The sequence below is a fragment of the Littorina saxatilis genome, linkage group LG14 (genome assembly GCF_037325665.1).
Source record: "Littorina saxatilis isolate snail1 linkage group LG14, US_GU_Lsax_2.0, whole genome shotgun sequence".
In the NCBI taxonomy this organism is placed as follows: Eukaryota; Metazoa; Mollusca; class Gastropoda; order Littorinimorpha; family Littorinidae; genus Littorina; species Littorina saxatilis.
The window spans coordinates 33,236,553-33,256,109 of record NC_090258.1 but is presented as its reverse complement, the minus strand read 5'-3'; the positions used below and the strand labels follow the sequence as shown (position 1 = coordinate 33,256,109).

The following is a 19,557-nucleotide window of genomic DNA, read 5'->3' as shown; positions in this document are numbered from 1 at the left end:
CCAGTCCACACTCCTCCCCCCACCCCCAGTCCACACTCCTCCCCCCACCCCCAGTCCACACTCCTCCCCCACCCCCAGTCCACACTCCTCCCCCACCCCCAGTCCACACTCCTCCACCCACCCCCAGTCCACACTCCTCCCCCACCGCCAGTCCACACTCCTCCCCCCACCGCCAGTCCACACTCCTCCCCCCACCCCCAGTCCACACTCCTCCCCCCACCCCCAGTCCACACTCCTCCCCCCACCCCCAGTCCACACTCCTCCCCCCACCCCCAGTCCACACTCCTCCCCCCACCCCCAGTCCACACTCCTCCCCCCACCCCCAGTCCACACTCCTCCCCCCACCCCCAGTCCACACTCCTCCCCCCACCCCCAGTCCACACTCCTCCCCCACCCCCAGTCCACACTCCTCCACCCACCCCCAGTCCACACTCCTCCACCCACCCCCAGTCCACACTCCTCCACCCACCCCCAGTCCACACTCCTCCCCCCACCCCCAGTCCACACTCCTCCACCAGTGACGGAAAGCTCAGAGTAGATGATAAAAAAGCAAGAGCTGCTGTCGGAAGTGTTCAAAACTCAGGTAACTGTCAGCCTCTTGTCTTCAACTCTCCCCCTCCTCCATCTCTCAACCACACCGTACCCCCCTCATTCTCCGCCTACCCCCCTCCCCCCCTCTTACCACCACAAGTGACGGAAATCTCATAGTAGATTAGAAATCTAAGTTGACCGTCTCATTTCAGCTGCTGGTCTCCTACCACCCCCCCCCCCCCCCCCCCCCCAACTACCCCCATCCACACCCCTCTCACCTCCACAAGTGACGGAAACCTCAGAGTGGATGAGAGAAAAGCCGGCGGCATTGCCGGAACCGTCGGAAACGAAGTTGACCGTCAGAAATCTGCTGCTGGTCTCCAACTGTGGGGGAAGGTTGTTGCCGCAGTATTTTCCGGTTGCCGTGGCGATGCTGGTGTATGTGCCGTTGGGTAGCAGGGCTGGGGAGTCACTGGCAAATCCGTTTAGAAGCTGTTGTGGTAAAAAAAAAAGGTAAATCTGGTTTGCTTTTGAATGTGCTTGGACTGCTGCACTGCTGTCTATGTGTGTGTGTGTGTGTGTTTGTGTGTGTGTGCATGCGTGTGTGTTTGTGTGTGTGTGTTTGTGCATATGTGTGTGTATAAGTGCCTGCATGCGTGTGTGAGTATATACATGCCTGTGTGCATATACGTGCGCGTGTGCGTGCATGCCTATGTGTGTAAATGCTAGATGTTTGATTCACTCCAAAGTGCAGCTCAAAAAGTTTGTATAGGTAAACACAGACAAAGATAGATAAAGACGCAGATGAAAAGAGAGACAGGCAGGCATAAAATGCAGGAGTACACAGCAATCCTTCATTCATTCTTCTCACACACACACACACACACACACACACACACACACACACACACACACACTCTCTCTCTCTCTCTCTCTCTCTCCATCTCTATCCAACAAACACATGCATCCCCAAACAAAAAACCTTCTCCCTGGCAGCCCCAACCAAAACACACACCTGAATATAGTCCCCAGCACAGCCAGAAGACGGAGAAGAACCTCCAACACTGAAGGTCCCGTTGAATCGCACGCCGACCGTCCGGCCATTGGTCACTCGGACCTTCCATGTGCAGTTGCTGTTGGCCGGATAGCTCAGTGGATAGCCGGGAGTCTGGATCACGCCTGTGGGTCCCGAGAGTGAGCCTCCGCACACTGGTACAAGTGGAAAATGAGGGTGAGAATGGAAAATTGCTTCTGATCGCATTGACCCACAATTTACCGCCTCTTTGCAGAGTAAGGGTCGTACCCGACCCACGCCATCCGAATAGGGATAAACTCTTTAGTTTAACGTCTCTTTGCAGAGTATTGGTTGTACCCGACCCACGCCATCCGAATAGGGATAAACCTTGTAAAGTCCTTCTTTGATTCCATACGGGTCGCCCATGACACACATCATCCGCACTGCCCAGTTCAAATTACGTCATTGTTTATTTGTTTGTTTACAAAGATAATCCTTCGGAAATGGTGGATGGGAGGGTCTCAAAGTGTTTGAGGATTACATTAAGTATTAATCAAAAACTCCCAATTGTTTCAGAGATACAGACACTGTCTTTTGTGAGGCTCTGGGTCGTTCTAAAATAGAAATCTGCAAATCTGCGATAAAGTGGGGGTCCTTAAGACTTACCAGTAGATATTCATTATCATCACAAAGATTACAGCAGGGGACAAAAGAAACGCAACTCATTCGCGCCCACTGTTGCAAATGAATTTTTGTCATTTTCAAATTGTCGTAAAATATGAACAAGATAATGTACATCAGAAAGAAAAACAGATTCGTGGAGAATATTTTACTGGCTGTACGATTAGTGCATAGTTTTTAACTGTTTTCTTTTTTTTAATCTTTTTACATTATTAGTCAAGTTCTGACTTGTCAATTTCACTTTGTTTTACATGTAAAAAGTGATCGATTTCCTTCTAGCAGGGATTGACCAACCTGTCTTGTCTTGGTGAAAAAATGCAGTGCGTTCAGTTTCATTCTGTGAGTTCGACAGCTTGACTAAATGTAGTAATTTCGCCTTACGCGACTTGTTATAAATTGAAAATTTTAATAATAAATTTTAATTTGATTATATACTTACCCAACTCACATATAGCAATTTACTTCAGTTTAGTGCTAGGACGCTGAAATCGTCACCTTGGTAACAAGGGGAGGTAACCCTAAAAAAAGAGCTACCCTGACCCTATAACAGGACAAAGTCACGCGTGACTTCCTGACCTTGCCGCCATCTTGGAATCATACGATCGAAAGCGAACAGAAAAAAAACCCTCCTTTTTTTAGGACCCCATAAAACCCTCAAAAGCGGGGCAGGTGGGAGGGTATTCACTATGTGAGTTGGGTAAGTATATAATCAAATTAAAATTTATTATTAAAATTTTCAATTAAATTACATTCTTATCCCAACTCACATATAGCAGATTGCTAATAAAGGCGGTGGGATGCTCAATCTATGAGCTAGGCAAAAAAATATACCCTGCTGCAACCATTGCTGGAAGCGCATTAGAACCGTAACGCTGCGTGCTGGAAAAGCCACGCAGGTAAAGGTTGATTAAGAGAGCTCCTACGATATCCAGTAGACGAAGTCGAGGACCTCGGAATATCCTACTGATTTGAACACCAACGTAGATAAGACCCTGTCTACCCTTGTGATCAAAAACGATAAGAGTAGTTTTGCTTATGAACCTTTAAACCTCTTGTAAAGGACAGGAAGGAGCATAGTGAGATAACTGGTCAGATTCATAACAATGGATCGCCTATGGCGAGAATCTTATAAAGAGGAAAACTATAAAAACCATCAGAGATGGTTGTCCTAGTTGTTGATGCCTAACTAAGAAGTCTGGGCGGAAACAGAGTGAGGTAGAGAGCCTCTATTGAAACCTACATAACACTGTAAGCCAAAGAGTGTGTGAATCTCGCTACCTCTGCGCGCTGCAGCTAGGAGAAAAGGAAGAACGTTTCACGTAATGTTTATGAAGGCTAGCAGAATGCAGCGGTTCAAAACCTGTTGAGCATCGAAACTCCGAAACCAAAAGACTCAGACTTGTCTTGCTGTGGACTTTTGTATTGATCCCTATCCAGTATATGGTCTCTCTGAGAAAAGAGACCTGTCATCCTATAATGCGAGCTAAACAAGTCACACTGACAAGATTAGGGAGAAGCATAGCCTAATTCACGTAAGGCCTAGAAATAGGCCCATGTTCTAACGAACCGTCTGGACAGAGCTCAAAAGAGAATAGTCCAAGATACAAAAAACACTCCCCCCCCCCCTTTTTCTTCACCTTACTGCCTTTTCTCAAAAGGCTAATGAGTGAGGAGGAAGGACCCGTTTGCGAGTGTGACAGAATGTCACTGATCCTTTCAAATAAAAGGATGAAGCTCTGATAGGAAATCAAGCACCAGAGAAGACAACCATTGTCCTCAATGGCTAAGGGAGTGGTATCAGTGAGAGCAAAGTACCCATCTCCCTACACAGTGGCTTGAAATAAAGAGGGCGAACTTCTGTTAACCGGAAATGAATCCCTCGCGGGAGCAAAGTACTGCTGAATTTGAGTGTGAGTAAACGGCAGTACAATAGCTGAAGCCATAAGGCCACAGCTTGAAAGTTAGAAAGAATGCCTGAAAGGCCCATATTCAAAACGGTCACCCATCCCGGTAGCAACCGAGACCGATGACGCTTAAACCTCGGTGGTCAGAACGAGACCGAGTTGCGGCCTTTGCTGAAAAACGATAAAGAATAAGCCGAGGCTGCAAAGATGAGGGTAAACTTTCCCTATTGCAAAATCAGGAGTGAAACGTAGGGAGTATTGAAGACCTGATTGCGTGCTAGTTCTATGTTAACCCAGTCCGCAATTGGGAAAGACACGTGAGGGTATCAGTAACAAGATCCGCTCTCAGACTAAGCTCCCATCCCGAGAGAGGGGTGCGTGAGCGTCTTTAAATTTTCAGTTTCCCGATGACCGTAACGCAAGAGGCATTACATGAAGTTAGTTCAAAAACCTTGAGAAAATAATCTCAAAGTAAGAGAACTGGCCTAGGGATAGAATAAGGCTTCCGTATAAAACCAAGGTTTCCTTAACTAGAAAATCAAGTGCTAGAAACCTAAAGTTGGGAAAAATCGCTGAGGGGAAGGTAAGTTGAACCCTCCCTCTGCCCTTTGAGCGAAATTGGCTCAGCCTAAATTGACGCTTAGAAAAGCGTGCAGAAAGACCTGAGAAAGTACCCAAAGCTGAATCCCTGAAATGGAAAACCGAGATCTGAGATTCAACCTTCGGATAAACAGAGGGGTAGGCGCGGTAAAACCGGACGCCTGTATACCATACTGTGACACGTGTGACGTCTCTTCGATGGCCTAGCCGAGAAGGCTAGAGAATCTAACAGGGCGAACAAATGCGTATGTGTAATTAGTATTAGTATTAGTATTATTAAAATTAGTATTCTGCGATGTAGGAGAAAACTCCTAGCACATTGCAAATTAAGAAAAATCCAGGGGCCGTCGCAGTGAAGGCTACAACGAGAGTGTAGCCTGTTAACTCGCGAGAGAAAACCCTGCGAGGCGTAATGCCAAAGTAGAAACACTGACCTCAAGGAATGTGATTCTATTTATTGCTGGCAAAACATAAAAAACTCACTGTCTTTTGCGTGTGGGAGAAAAACAACCCCAATGCTAAAGACTTCTGTGCCAAACCTAAGTTTAGCCACATGATGGTGTTTTAGTTCTTTCCGTAACCTCTTAGAAAGAAAAGCTGAATTTCTGCGAGTCCATTGTGCTGCGCAGCGAAAGTCGCTGACAGAAGCCACTGCCTCAAGAGGTAGGCTTAGCCGGAAAAGTTCCGACTGAGAGGTTACGAACAGTGGCTCAGTGAGCCTAATAGAGATTTTGAGTCAGAATGTGAGCCAGTAATTTGGACATGTTCTGGCGATTTGTCGGAAACCAAAGCTTATGACTCTAATGAGAAAGCGCGATTCCGTAAACCGTAAAAGCTGAGATTGTTTTAACAGCTTGCCTTGTTTTTCCGCCACTGAGGCAAAAAATTAGCGGCCTTAGCAGCTTCACCCGAGAAGGTGAAAAATAAGAGGTATGCCGCACCATAGATGGGCGTACATACCGCAAAGCTGCCTAAGGCAGAGCTAGAGGGTCTAGTACTTACCCTAAGTGTGTTTGCTTAGCTTCGTTATCTTGCCTAATTTGAGGCAAAATGTGGCAAGCTGAAGCAGTTCACGGCTTCTCCCAGAAGATGGGGAGGAATGCACCGTAGCATAGACGTGCGAACACTCCCCTGATGAACCACAAAAAGCAAAGAGCGGAGTAGATCCGCCTCTTACTTGTAACCTGAGCCAAGCGATGGCTGACCAATCAAGCAAACCTCTGTGAAAGGAAAAGACTAAAGTGACTCAAAGGTGACTTTAAATCTTAGATCCTAGAGGGAAAGGCGAACCTGCACGCGTGCACGGAATGTGCCAAGAAAAGCGCTGGGAGGCTCCGCTGTTCAATAGACTTTAGCCAAAGAGGCAAGAAGCGTCATGACAACCATCTCCCGTGCGTCACGACGAAACTCGAAGTTGACACGAGCAGAGAAGATAGAGCACGATACATAATCTTTGCAAAGTTTCCGAAAGAGAGGATAACTTGAAAAGATCATGTGCTTATTCCCTCATAGACAAGAGAGAGGACTCAGTATAACGTACTACTGTAGCCCTCTTCCCTAACAGAATAGTGACATCTTTCTCTACCGCATCGTCACGAAACCTGAATGGGTCTAATGACGACGCGATCGATCTCGACAGAGATCTCTGCAAAGTCTCAGAGAGAGACGATAACTCAAGCAAGCGTAAGCCAGTCTTCTCCAAAGACAAAAGAGAATTCCCCGTATACGGGACTACTCTTTCTCTGAAGTATCCATCTTGCCGAAGAGCTGCAAGATCCGGTGTGACCGGAAGCGTGGCGCGAGGCAAGGCAAACGACTCAATGAGATTGACTGAGTTATGCGGCAGAGTAAACTTCTTAGCCAAACCAGCAGGCAAAGCTGAGGCTAAACCCGAAGAAGCGAGGTAAGGCTGTGCTGAAACAGGAGCCTGACCATGAGCTGTTAACAGCGGTACAGCGTGAAACGCACCGCCAGGCTCAACAGTAGCCAGTTGCTAAGACAGCTCAAACGCTACCAACGGGGATTCCCGAAAACGGAACTGCTGCTTCTCTTCCTTCGCAGAACGGAAATCCCCCAAAGCGGAAGGAGGTTGGGCAAACAAACCGACAGGTGTTGCAACACCCTCCTCGAAATACCGTGAAGCAACTTCCGCCGCCAAAGCCAGTGCTTGCGGAAGTTTAACCGGTATCCGGAAGTTGACATCTTCGTCATCCTGAACGGAAGCACCAAAATCCGACTCAAAATCCCGCACATCCGTGCAACCGGGCAACGCACTTCCGCCCTGACTACAATAGTCAGGCGAAGCGTCACCCGGAAGGGACGACACACGAGGGATGCGATACCCAAGCAGTGTGTCCCTAGGGACTGCTTCCGCCCCATTGGGCGGAAGCGGGGAATGCTGTGCCGACACACCAACCGACCTCAATGTGGGGAGTGACAGCGGACGCAAGTCCCCTGTTCGGTCTGTGACCGAACGCGTATCTGGGCTCACCCCTCGTGCTAGCCGCTCATGCAACCGGAACGGCGTAACACGGGGATCGCTTTCACTCATGGCGCGGCGTACCGGCGTGGCTACTTTCTCCAGTAGGCCTTTACGATCTTCGCTTTGGCCGGAGAACCCGGCTACTAACGAAGAATAAATACCTTGATCGTTAACAGGCCGACCACCAGAAGAGGCCTGAGAACGCAGAAGAGAATGACCGTCACTGCCATCAAAAGACGCATGCACGTCAGCGGACGTGACTGTGGCTGAAGGAGGAACACTCACCCTGCCAAGGGAACGAGAATCACCAACACCAGGCGGAAAAGACAGAAGTTCTGCCTTGGTCGACGAGAGTTCCGCTGAAAGCGACGAAATCTGAGCGCTCAGTGAGCGCAAAATAGCAGAAACATCTTGCTTATCACTAACAGAACTAGAACCTGAAGCGACTGTAATTGATTCTAAAGGCAACTTTGGCATGGGTAATACAGGCATGTCCATAGTAGCTCATTGATCGCAAAAAAGCAGAAACATCTAGCTTATCACCAACAGAGCCAGAACCTGAAGCGACTGTAAATGATTCTGAAGGCAATTTTGGCATGGATAATTCAGGCATGTCAATAGTAACATCAAAAGAAGATTTTGACGAGAGGTCTGAGACGTTAATCACAGCATGACTCGCAGAGGCTTTCGATTTACGGGGAGGCTTTTTGACAGGAGAAGGCTCCGCCACTGGCTTAGAGTTTTTCTTTTTACCACTAACCGACATGGTGGGTGAAAAGTGTAAACAACAGCTAAGCGCTGGCAAAACCTAAGTCAAACTATCAATGAAAATATCAAAATAGCTCACCCCAAACACACGTAGAGAGCAGAGGAACGTGCGCGAGTACCAAGGTGTGGGTCTGACACAAGCAGCATCAGACAAAAACGGCTGAAAAGCCGGAGCGAAAACAAACACGTCCGTGTCCACGGATCGCTGAAGTGAGTATGATTCCAAGATGGCGGCAAGGTCAGGAAGTCACGCGTGACTTTGTCCTGTTATAGGGTCAAGGTAGCTCTTTTTTTAGGGTTACCTCCCCTTGTTACCAAGGTGACGATTTCAGCGTCCTAGCACTAAACTGAAGTAAATTGCTATATGTGAGTTGGGATAAGAATGCAATTTAATTGTATTATACAGGGTAGGGGTCAACCCAGTCGTGATTGCAGGCAGATGTGTCACTTCGACACACTACACAAATTGTAAAAATGCATATTTTTTTACCAGGTAAAGACAGTTGTGGAGGAAATTCATTATGATCATTAATTAGAACTATTCCCCAAACAGTCTTTAAGCCCTGAAATGAAAAGTAGTACAGGTCCATAAGAATGGCCTAATGGATAAGATGTCGGCCTCCGAAGCGAGAGGTCGTGGGTTCAGATCTCCCAGGTCAATGTATGTTCAGACCTGCTAGTGTCCTAGCCCCCTTCATGTGTACACACAAGCACAATACCAAGTCACTAATCAAGTCAAGTCAAGTCAAGTTTTATTCCGATAAAAACCCCGTGAGGGTACATGGAAAATTAAAAAACACAATAAAAACACATTTCATTCAACACCAAATAAAAGGAACTAAAACAAAGAAATCAGACTATGTACAGAAAAGGGAGTTGAGGGGTGAGGGAGAGCAAAAACAATACAAGAAACAATTCAACAATAATAATAATAAATAATAATAATAATAATAATAATAATAATAATAATAATAATAATAATAATAATAAAAAAACACTACAAGTGCAAAGTGATTACATACATTTCTTTACTATGGGAAATGGGGGGAAGGGGGGGGGGGGGGGGTGATGGGTGAGTTAACATAAGGACAAAAATACTATTACAAACAACACAAAACAGATAACGGAGTATAAAGCTAAAAGAGAATTAAATTTTACTCGCTTCTCAAACAAATCCATGTAAGAGTTCCGTGGGTTATAGAAACATGAAAATAGCCAGCATATTTCACCCAAAAGCGGTGTATGGCTGCCTAAGTGGCGGTGTAAAAACGGTCATGAACGTTAAATTTCACTCGTGACAAAAACAGGAGTGTACATGGGAGTTTCAGCCTATGAACACAGAAGAAGAAGTAAGAACAGGTGTGCTTACCTGTCTTGAACTGCAGGCTGAAGCCAGTCATGTTGATGGAGCTGTCGGTGGTGAAGACCACGGTGGCCACGCTGGAGGTGGAGATGAGGGGGGAGGTGTTGGGAACACGACCGCAGTACCTTCCCACCGGCGTTCCACTGCTGCTGTCAGCTAGGACAAATATTGTTCACAGAGAGAATTAGTGTCTGGGGGAGAAGGGTACGTGCACACACCCACACACTCTCTCTCTCTCCCTCAATCTCTCTTTCCGTCCCTCTCTCTCTCTCTCTAGCGTCTCTCCCTCCCTCCCTCTCTCCCCTGTCTCTCTCCATCTGTCTTTCTCTCACACAGACAGACAAATACCTATTCTCTCTTTTACACACATCCTAATCGGGGGATCACAAGAATGGAGTTTTCAAAAAATGGCAATTGACGAACCAACCTTATGCCTACAGCCTCAAATGAATCGGACAAAAAGCAAAGTTTAATTTGTCACTTGGCTGAGCAGGCTGCACGCACCTTCAGCACTGAAAAATACCATTCACAGAAAGAATTTTTACTGAATCGTTGAGAACAAGACTTAAGAAAACGTTGCCTAGTTGCCTTAACCACTGTCGATCTTCACTCACCATCGTAAATGGCGACAGCGTCAAAGTTGCACGAGCCATGACTCTCAAGGTCAATGTCGGAGATGTTGAGCGAGATTTTGTGTCCAGTGACCGCCGAGATGCGCCACACACAGTTCAGGTTGTGGCCATAGCCGTTGGGATAGCCTGGCGACTGCAGCGTCTGGACAAAACTGCCTGCTACAAGGGTGCCTCCGCAGCCTGCCACTGTGGATAAGACAAGTTACATTTCTATTAATTTATGCGGGTTATGATATTATGAGTTATTTTTAATATGCTGACTGTTAGCAAATGATAACAGACATATTGTCTCAAAAATGATATTAGCATTCACCAGCAGTTGGTTTTTTTTTTTACACAACCAGAGTTATCCTCAACACAGAAGTGTAGACTAAGGAGTAGTGCAGGGGAGATAATCAACATTTTGATTTAAAGGGACTCTCTTTGCAAAGTGACTGCACCACTGGAATAAATGAAAATACATCTCAAGATTTAAACAGCATCATGTACACATGTAAATGTTGAGGGAAAAAAACCCACATCAACAGGTCTAATGGTAACAATTACCTCAACATTTGACGAGGGTCAATCAAACTGGGGTCAAGTCAGGAGACTATCAAACCCTAGCAGTGTGCAAAGTTTCAAAGCTCTTGCTTCAAGAACATCTGAGATAACGTCAAAGTTAAGGTTTTATGAATCAAACATGACCCCTCTGTGATCCCAAAATTTGCCGAGGGTCAATGGAATCAATTTGGGAGATCATCAAACCCTAGAAGTGTGCAAAGTTTCAAAACTCTACCTTGAAAATCATCTGAGAGAACCTCAACGTTTTTTGTCCATGGCCGCCCATACGGACGGACACTGCTCAGTACTACGACTCACCAATTACTCAGGTGAGTCTAAAAAGAAGAAAAAAACACAGACAAACTGAACAAACTTGCTGCAGACCTTCTAAATACTTACCTATCAACCCCATATTTTTTCTCTCAACATGTAACCTTAACCATCACTATTTTGTGTGTCTTACCTGGTGCACTTGTTGAGCCACTAGCACCTTAACCATCACTATTTTGTGTGTCTTACCTGGTGCACTTGTTGAGCCACTAGCACCTTAACCATCACTATTTTGTGTGTCTTACCTGGTGCACTTGTTGAGCCACTAGCACCTTAACCATCACTATTTTGTGTGTCTTACCTGGTGCACTTGTTGAGCCACTAGCACCTTAACCATCACTATTTTGTGTGTCTTACCTGGTGCACTTGTTGAGCCACTAGCACCTTAACCATCACTATTTTGTGTGTCTTACCTGGTGCACTTGTTGAGCCACTAGCACCTTAACCATCACTATTTTGTGTGTCTTACCTGGTGCATTTGTTGAGCCACTAGCACCTTAACCATCACTATTTTGTGTGTCTTACCTGGTGCACTTGTTGAGCCACTAGCACCTTAACCATCACTATTTTGTGTGTCTTACCTGGTGCACTTGTTGAGCCACTAGCACCTTAACCATCACTATTTTGTGTCTTACCTGGTGCATTTGTTGAGCCACTAGCACCTTAACCATCACTATTTTGTGTGTCTTACCTGGTGCACTTGTTGAGCCACTAGCACCTTAACCATCACTATTTTGTGTGTCTTACCTGGTGCACTTGTTGAGCCACTAGCACCTTAACCATCACTATTTTGTGTGTCTTACCTGGTGCACTTGTTGAGCCACTAGCACCTTAACCATCACTATTTTGTGTGTCTTACCTGGTGCACTTGTTGAGCCACTAGCACCTTAACCATCACTATTTTGTGTGTCTTACCTGGTGCATTTGTTGAGCCACTAGCACCTTAACCATCACTATTTTGTGTGTCTTACCTGGTGCACTTGTTGAGCCACTAGCACCTTAACCATCACTATTTTGTGTGTCTTACCTGGTGCACTTGTTGAGCCACTAGCACCTTAACCATCACTATTTTGTGTGTCTTACCTGGTGCATTTGTTGAGCCACTAGCACCTTAACCATCACTATTTTGTGTGTCTTACCTGGTGCACTTGTTGAGCCACTAGCACCTTAACCATCACTATTTTGTGTGTCTTACCTGGTGCACTTGTTGAGCCACTAGCACCTTAACCATCACTATTTTGTGTGTCTTACCTGGTGCACTTGTTGAGCCACTAGCACCTTAACCATCACTATTTTGTGTGTCTTACCTGGTGCACTTGTTGAGCCACTAGCACCTTAACCATCACTATTTTGTGTGTCTTACCTGGTGCAATTGTTGAGCCACTAGCACCTTAACCATCACTATTTTGTGTGTCTTACCTGGTGCACTTGTTGAGCCACTAGCACCTTAACCATCACTATTTTGTGTGTCTTACCTGGTGCACTTGTTGAGCCACTAGCACCTTAACCATCACTATTTTGTGTGTCTTACCTGGTGCACTTGTTGAGCCACTAGCACCTTAACCATCACTATTTTGTGTGTCTTACCTGGTGCACTTGTTGAGCCACTAGCACCTTAACCATCACTATTTTGTGTGTCTTACCTGGTGCACTTGTTGAGCCACTAGCACCTTAACCATCACTATTTTGTGTGTCTTACCTGGTGCATTTGTTGAGCCACTAGCACCTTAACCATCACTATTTTGTGTGTCTTACCTGGTGCACTTGTTGAGCCACTAGCACCTTAACCATCACTATTTTGTGTGTCTTACCTGGTGCACTTGTTGAGCCACTAGCACCTTAACCATCACTATTTTGTGTGTCTTACCTGGTGCACTTGTTGAGCCACTAGCACCTTAACCATCACTATTTTGTGTGTCTTACCTGGTGCACTTGTTGAGCCACTAGCACCTTAACCATCACTATTTTGTGTGTCTTACCTGGTGCACTTGTTGAGCCACTAGCACCTTAACCATCACTATTTTGTGTGTCTTACCTGGTGCACTTGTTGAGCCACTAGCACCTTAACCATCACTATTTTGTGTGTCTTACCTGGTGCACTTGTTGAGCCACTAGCACCTTAACCATCACTATTTTGTGTGTCTTACCTGGTGCACTTGTTGAGCCACTAGCACCTTAACCATCACTATTTTGTGTGTCTTACCTGGTGCACTTGTTGAGCCACTAGCACCTTAACCATCACTATTTTGTGTGTCTTACCTGGTGCACTTGTTGAGCCACTAGCACCTTAACCATCACTATTTTGTGTGTCTTACCTGGTGCACTTGTTGAGCCACTAGCACCTTAACCATCACTATTTTGTGTGTCTTACCTGGTGCACTTGTTGAGCCACTAGCACCTTAACCATCACTATTTTGTGTGTCTTACCTGGTGCACTTGTTGAGCCACTAGCACCTTAACCATCACTATTTTGTGTGTCTTACCTGGTGCACTTGTTGAGCCACTAGCACCTTAACCATCACTATTTTGTGTGTCTTACCTGGTGCACTTGTTGAGCCACTAGCACCTTAACCATCACTATTTTGTGTGTCTTACCTGGTGCACTTGTTGAGCCACTAGCACCTTAACCATCACTATTTTGTGTGTCTTACCTGGTGCACTTGTTGAGCCACTAGCGGGGGTGGTGAGGGGAGAGGGCTGCTCGTTGGTGGCCTGCCAGTTGAGCTGGAAGCCAGTACGCTGCACGGAGCTGTCGCTGACAAACTCCACCCGCACCATGCTAGACGAGGACACGACGTAGGAAGCGAGCGGGTTGCTGTCACAGTAGATGCCCAGCACTGCGCTGGTGGCCAGCGGCCCGTCCCGGATCTGAATTGAATTAAAATTGAATTGAACTTTATTTTACAAGTCCAAAAACAAAGAGACTGCCAATGTTCCAAAATTCAGAATCAAAAAACAAGAAAGGTAAGTTGTTGGAACGTTTGATATTAACAAAGCAATATGTTACAGTGTTTTTTCCATTCTTTATTTTACAAGGATTAAGAGTTAAGGTTCAATGCCTTTTCTTACAATCTGTTCTTGGGACGCACAAACACACTTTTCTTTCTTTATTTGGTGTTTAACGTCGTTTTCAACCGTTCAAGGTTATATCGCGACGGGCACAAACACACAATGATGAAATAAAAAAATAAAAAAGTTAACAACAAAAATAGGAGAAAAGAGAGAACCATAACCAGACCTGCCATACCCTTGTGAATCCTCAAGTGTAACCATTTTGAAGTTTTGGAAATTTTCTGGGTAGCAAACGGTAAAAAGATCAGTTAAAGATGGCAAACAAGAGGGAGAGTTCTTCAAAATGTTTTATTACAATAGGGACAGCAGCCCTGAAATTCCAACAAATGGTGTACTCGCCTTTGGCTAATGATCCTGAAAATGTAGAGAGCAAACTTTACTAGCCAAACCAACAATTTGTTTCAGCAACTTAACTCGCATTTGGCGAGTAGATGAACATTTCTGCTCGCCAGTTACATGTTTCTTCTTGGCATGGCTAATAAAATACTCGCCACTTTAAAGCCTGGACATTATTCATTCCACTTGGCACAGATTCAACATTATTCATTCCACAAGGGAGAGAGATTCAACATTATTCATTCCACTAGGGACAGAGATTCAACATTATTTATACCACTAGGGACAGAGATTCAACATTATTCATTCCACTAGGGACAGAGATTCAACATTATTCATTCCACTGGGGACAGAGATTCAACATTATTCATTCCACACGAGACAGAGATTCAACATTATTCGTTCTACTAGGGACAGAGATTCAACATTATTCATACCACTAGGCACAGAGATTCAACATTATTCATACCACTAGGGACAGAGATTCAATATTATTCATACCACTAGGGACAGAGATTCAACATTATTCCTACCACAAAGGACAGAGATTCAACATTATTCCTACCACAAAGGACAGAGATTCAACATTATTCATACCACTAGGGAAAGAGATTCAACATTATTCGTTCCACTAAGGACAGAGATTCAACATTATTCATTCCACTATGGACAGAGATTCAACATTATTCATTCCACTAGGGACAGAGATTCAACATTATTCATTCCACTAGGGACAGAGATTCAACAGTATTCATACCACTAGGGACAGAGATTCAATATTATTCATACCACGAAGGACAGAGATTCAACAGTATTCCTACCACTAAGGACAGAGATTCAACATTATTCAAACCACTAGGGACAGAGATTCAACATTATTCGTTCCACTAAGGACAGAGATTCAACATTATTCATTCCACTAGGGACAGAGATTCAACATTATTCATTCCACTAGGGACAGAGATTCAACATTATTCATTCCACTAGGGACAGAGATTCAACATTATTCATTCCATTAGGGACAGAGACTCAACATTATTCATTCCACTAGGGACAGAGATTCAACATTATTCAATTCCACTTGGGACAGAGACTCAACATTATTCATTCCACTAAGGACAGAGATTCAACATTATTCATTCCACTAGGGACAGAGATTCAACATTATTCATTCCACTAAGGACAGAGATTCAACATAATTCATTCCACTTTGGACAGAGACTAACATTGTTACAGATTCAAAGTCACATTTAAGCTTTTGCCGATTTTCTCACAGCAACTGCCAACCAAGTGAAGTTGCTTGAAATTGGTTGTAAGTTGGCCGTGTGAACTGCACTTGACATAAATGCACTGACAGCCTCAAACGTGATGTGAAAATCTCCCACACAGACAAATGCCCATGTGGAACAAGCACGCACACTCCAGAGCATGTTTTCCAGACATGCCCAACTTTTGCGGGCCTGAGAAGTGAATTGTGCCAAGAGATGGTCGACCTAATAGAGGTGAAACTGTGGGGCCCAACGGAGTCCCTGCGTCGAACTGAAAACTTTGTCACCTCAACAACCTGACAGTGTAGCATGGCAACGGGAACGCAGAAAAAGAAGATACTGACCCTGACATAATCGTACGGACAAGTCGATCCACGGGAGCCTTCAATGGCAAAGGGAGAACCAAAGGACAGTCGCACTTGCATGTCACGGCTGGCAAGCGAAATTATCCAGACAATATCTGCATTCCTGGTATAGGAGACGGGATAGTTGGGTGACGCTATCTGCCCACTGTTACTGTAAAAGGATCCACCGTACGCTGAAAAAAAAGGAAAAAATTCACACATGAAAATGAAATGAAAAAAAAGTTATCTTAACTCATTGTCTCCCAGGTACGGATATATCATATGGCTCTATCTGACCAGATATGGATACATATCCGCTCAGACTGTTAGCTTCAGTCGCTTCCCGTAACGTCCATCTTACGCCTGCATTCCATTGTGTTGATACAGTTACTACACAGTTACTACAATTCTGAATGACCTGCTGCAGCACAGCTGGTCTCGGCTTAAAAAAACTTGGTCAACATAGGTGGGGTAGAAAGTGTTAAAGTTGTATGAAACCAACACATGCTTGCCAGACATTGCATAACTGTTACTGTCAAGGTTAAATCTGCATTCCTGGTATAGGAGACAGGATAATTGTGCAACGCTATCTGCCCACCGTCAGTGTTACCATACTGAACTGCTGAAACGAAAAAAGAGCAAACTCACAACACTGAGTGAAAGTATCTTAAAGGCGTATGATACCAACACATGCTTGCCAAATTGTCATGACTGTTATCGTTCCAGGCAATATAGATCAGCATTCCTGCGATACAAGGTCCGATAACTGGGTGACGCTACCTGGCCGATTTATCAAAGAGGGGTCCAGCACAGGCACACACACACCCACACAAAATCTGAACGAGTGGGAGTATCTTAAAGGTGTAAAGGTGTACAACACCAAGCTCAGTGTTATTGTCCAGGCAACATCTGCATTCCTCGGATGGGAGTTGGGATAGCTGCCTACTGTTACAGTACTGGGGTCTAACCATACAGTATACACTGAACAAAGGAAAGTCACACACTGTATTATTTTGATCTTATTGCTAAATTTGTTTGCTTTTCTGTTAAAATGTCATGATTCAGTTGTTGTTGTTGTTGTTTGTTGCTGCTGCTGCTGCTGCTGCTGCTGTTGCTGTTGTTGTTGTTGTTGTTGCTGCTGCTGCTGCTGTTGCCGCTGTTGCTGTTGCTGTTGTTGTTGTTGTTGTTGTTGTTGTTGTTGTTGTTGTTGTTGTTGTTGTTGTGTGTTTTTTACATTTAGTCAAGTTTTGACTAAATGTTTTAACATAGAGGGGGAATCGAAACGAGGGTCGTGGTGTATGTGTGTGTGTGCGTGCGTGCGTGCGTGCGTGCGTGTGTGTAGAGCGATTCAGACCAAACTACTGGACCGATCTTTATGAAATTTTCCATGAGAGTTCCTGGGATTGATATCCCCGAACGTTTTTTTCGTTTTTTTGATAAATGTCTTTGATGACGTCATATCCGGCTTTTCGTGAAAGTTGAGGCGGCACTGTCACGCTCTCATTTTTCAACCAAATTGGTTGAAATTTTGGTCAAATAATCTTCGACAAAGGCCGGACTTCGGTATTGCATTTCAGCTTGGTGGCTTAAAAATTAATTAATGACTATGGTCATTAAAAATCTGAAAATTGTAAAAAAAAAAAATTTTTATAAAACGATTCAAATTTACGTTCATCTTATTCTCCATCATTTTCTGATTCCAAAAACATATAAATATGTTATATTTAGATTAAAAACAAGCTCTGAAAATTAAAAATATAAAAATTATTATCAACATTAAATTGTCGAAATCAATTTAAAAACACTTTCATCTTATTCCTTGTCGGTTCCTGATTCCAAAAACATATAGATATGATATGTTTGGATTAAAAACACGCTCAGAAAGTTAAAACGAAGAGAGGTACAGAAAAGCGTGCTCTTCTTGTCAATTTCACTGCCTTTGCCATGAGCGGTGGACTGACGATGCTACGAGTGATACGGTCTTGCTGAAAAAGTGCATTGCGTTCCGTTTCATTCTGTGAGTTCGACAGCTACTTGACTAAATGTTGTATTTTCGCCTTACGCGACTTGTTTATCTGGTATTTGGAATTATAAAGCGAGTGCTGGGGCTGTAATCGTGACTTGCTCTACAGAAACGTTATTCATTCTCATTTATCGTAGAAAACTCTACGACAAGCATATTAGATTTGTAGTGAAGTTAGATTTGTTGTTTGAATGTGTCTTTTTTGTATAGTTGCTTCAGCTTTGATTGAGCTATAGGGTTCTGTATGAAATTTGCATTTAGTCTTTTTTTTTCTTGCTGAGTGTATGTACAGTCCAGAGAGGAGACGGACATGGTGTGAGCTTGTCCAGGGGGGTATATGAACATCTCAGTGGCAGGGGGATGGAAGCACTTGTTAATGAGTGGGAGTGTGTATGCGCGTGGTGTGCACGAGGATGTATGCACGTGAGTGATATTTGTAAATGTGTATTATTATAATATCATCTTTGTATTTATATTATTGAAATTGTTATATCTCGATGTACAGCGCTAAGAGCATAGTTAAATTTGTGAAGCGGCGCTATATAAGCTATCTTTATTATTATTATTATTATATCTTCACACCACATGAAACAACTTACTTGTACTCCAAACACCACGCATAACATCAAACAACGTACTTATACTCCGAACATCACATCAAACAACTTACTTGTACTCCGAACATCACATCAAACAACTTACTTGTACTCCGAACATCACATCAAACAACTTACTTGTACTCCAAACACCACGCATCACATCAAACAACTTACTTGTACTCCAAACATCACATCAAACAACTTACTTGTACTCCAAACACCACGGAATCCTTGCCCAGTGACGGCCGAGTTTGAGCGGAACTTGATCCACAGAGAAGACGCTGCCGTCAGATTGGTTGGGCTTGAAGAGCCGCAGAAACGACCAACGAGGTGCCCGCTTGCGCCGCCTGTTCGAATTTCCACGTAGTCATTGGTACATCCGCTGCTGGACTCAATGTTGAACTGGCTGTGAAAACATTAAAGGTAACGTATGCAGTGAAACTCCCTAAAGTCGCCGATTTCAATTTTTTTTTTTTTTATATAGCTGCGTATGTTGGATGTGCTTGGCGAGAGTAAATGAAGTGAAAACCACATCTGTCAAAACAAATTAAACATTAAAGGCAAACGTACACAGTAAAACTCTCTTTAGTCGCTGATGATAAGTAGTGTTTAACGCCCACATGGTAAAGCCATTAAGGGCATGTTCCTGGGTTTGACCCGACTTTGGATGGGGGAGAAAAAGAAAAAAAGAAGAGAAAACTATTGTATACCTGAATGCAATAGACACACGGCTTCCAGCGGCAGCCTGAAGGTTCCACACACACTCCACGTTGCCCTGGTAACTGTTTGGGAAGTTGGGGCTGACAAACGCTCCATTACTCGCCGTGAAATCCCCGCCACAACCTGAACAATGCCACAAAACACATTTTGTAAGAAACACATCTCTTTGTGCAAAGACCGACAAAAATTCTTCTGACAAGAAGATAGTTTATGGTAAGTCCAGAGGGGAAATCCTTTCGCTCTGGTTACCCTTGTTACTAATTTGCATAGCCAATGACCACTGACCATCCTACCCATGTGACCTATCACCCTCGCTTTCAACCCATTCGTTGTCTTCCTGTCTTAC

At 44.4% G+C, this 19,557-nt stretch overlaps 1 protein-coding gene across 1 annotated transcript in view; it reads right to left on the bottom strand.

The window, feature by feature from the left end:
- The window catches only part of LOC138946585 (cubilin-like), a 196,216-nt gene that overhangs the window by 76,932 nt on the left and 99,727 nt on the right, over positions 1-19,557 (bottom strand). Inside the window, exons 40-47 of the mRNA XM_070318030.1 lie at positions 19,202-19,334; positions 18,698-18,897; positions 15,870-16,063; positions 13,501-13,717; positions 9,959-10,162; positions 9,351-9,500; positions 1,547-1,740; positions 810-1,023 (exon numbers count right to left, since the gene is read on the bottom strand). Coding sequence (XP_070174131.1) covers positions 810-1,023; positions 1,547-1,740; positions 9,351-9,500; positions 9,959-10,162; positions 13,501-13,717; positions 15,870-16,063; positions 18,698-18,897; positions 19,202-19,334 — 1,506 coding nt within the window. The remainder of the gene's footprint in view (positions 1-809; positions 1,024-1,546; positions 1,741-9,350; positions 9,501-9,958; positions 10,163-13,500; positions 13,718-15,869; positions 16,064-18,697; positions 18,898-19,201; positions 19,335-19,557) is intronic.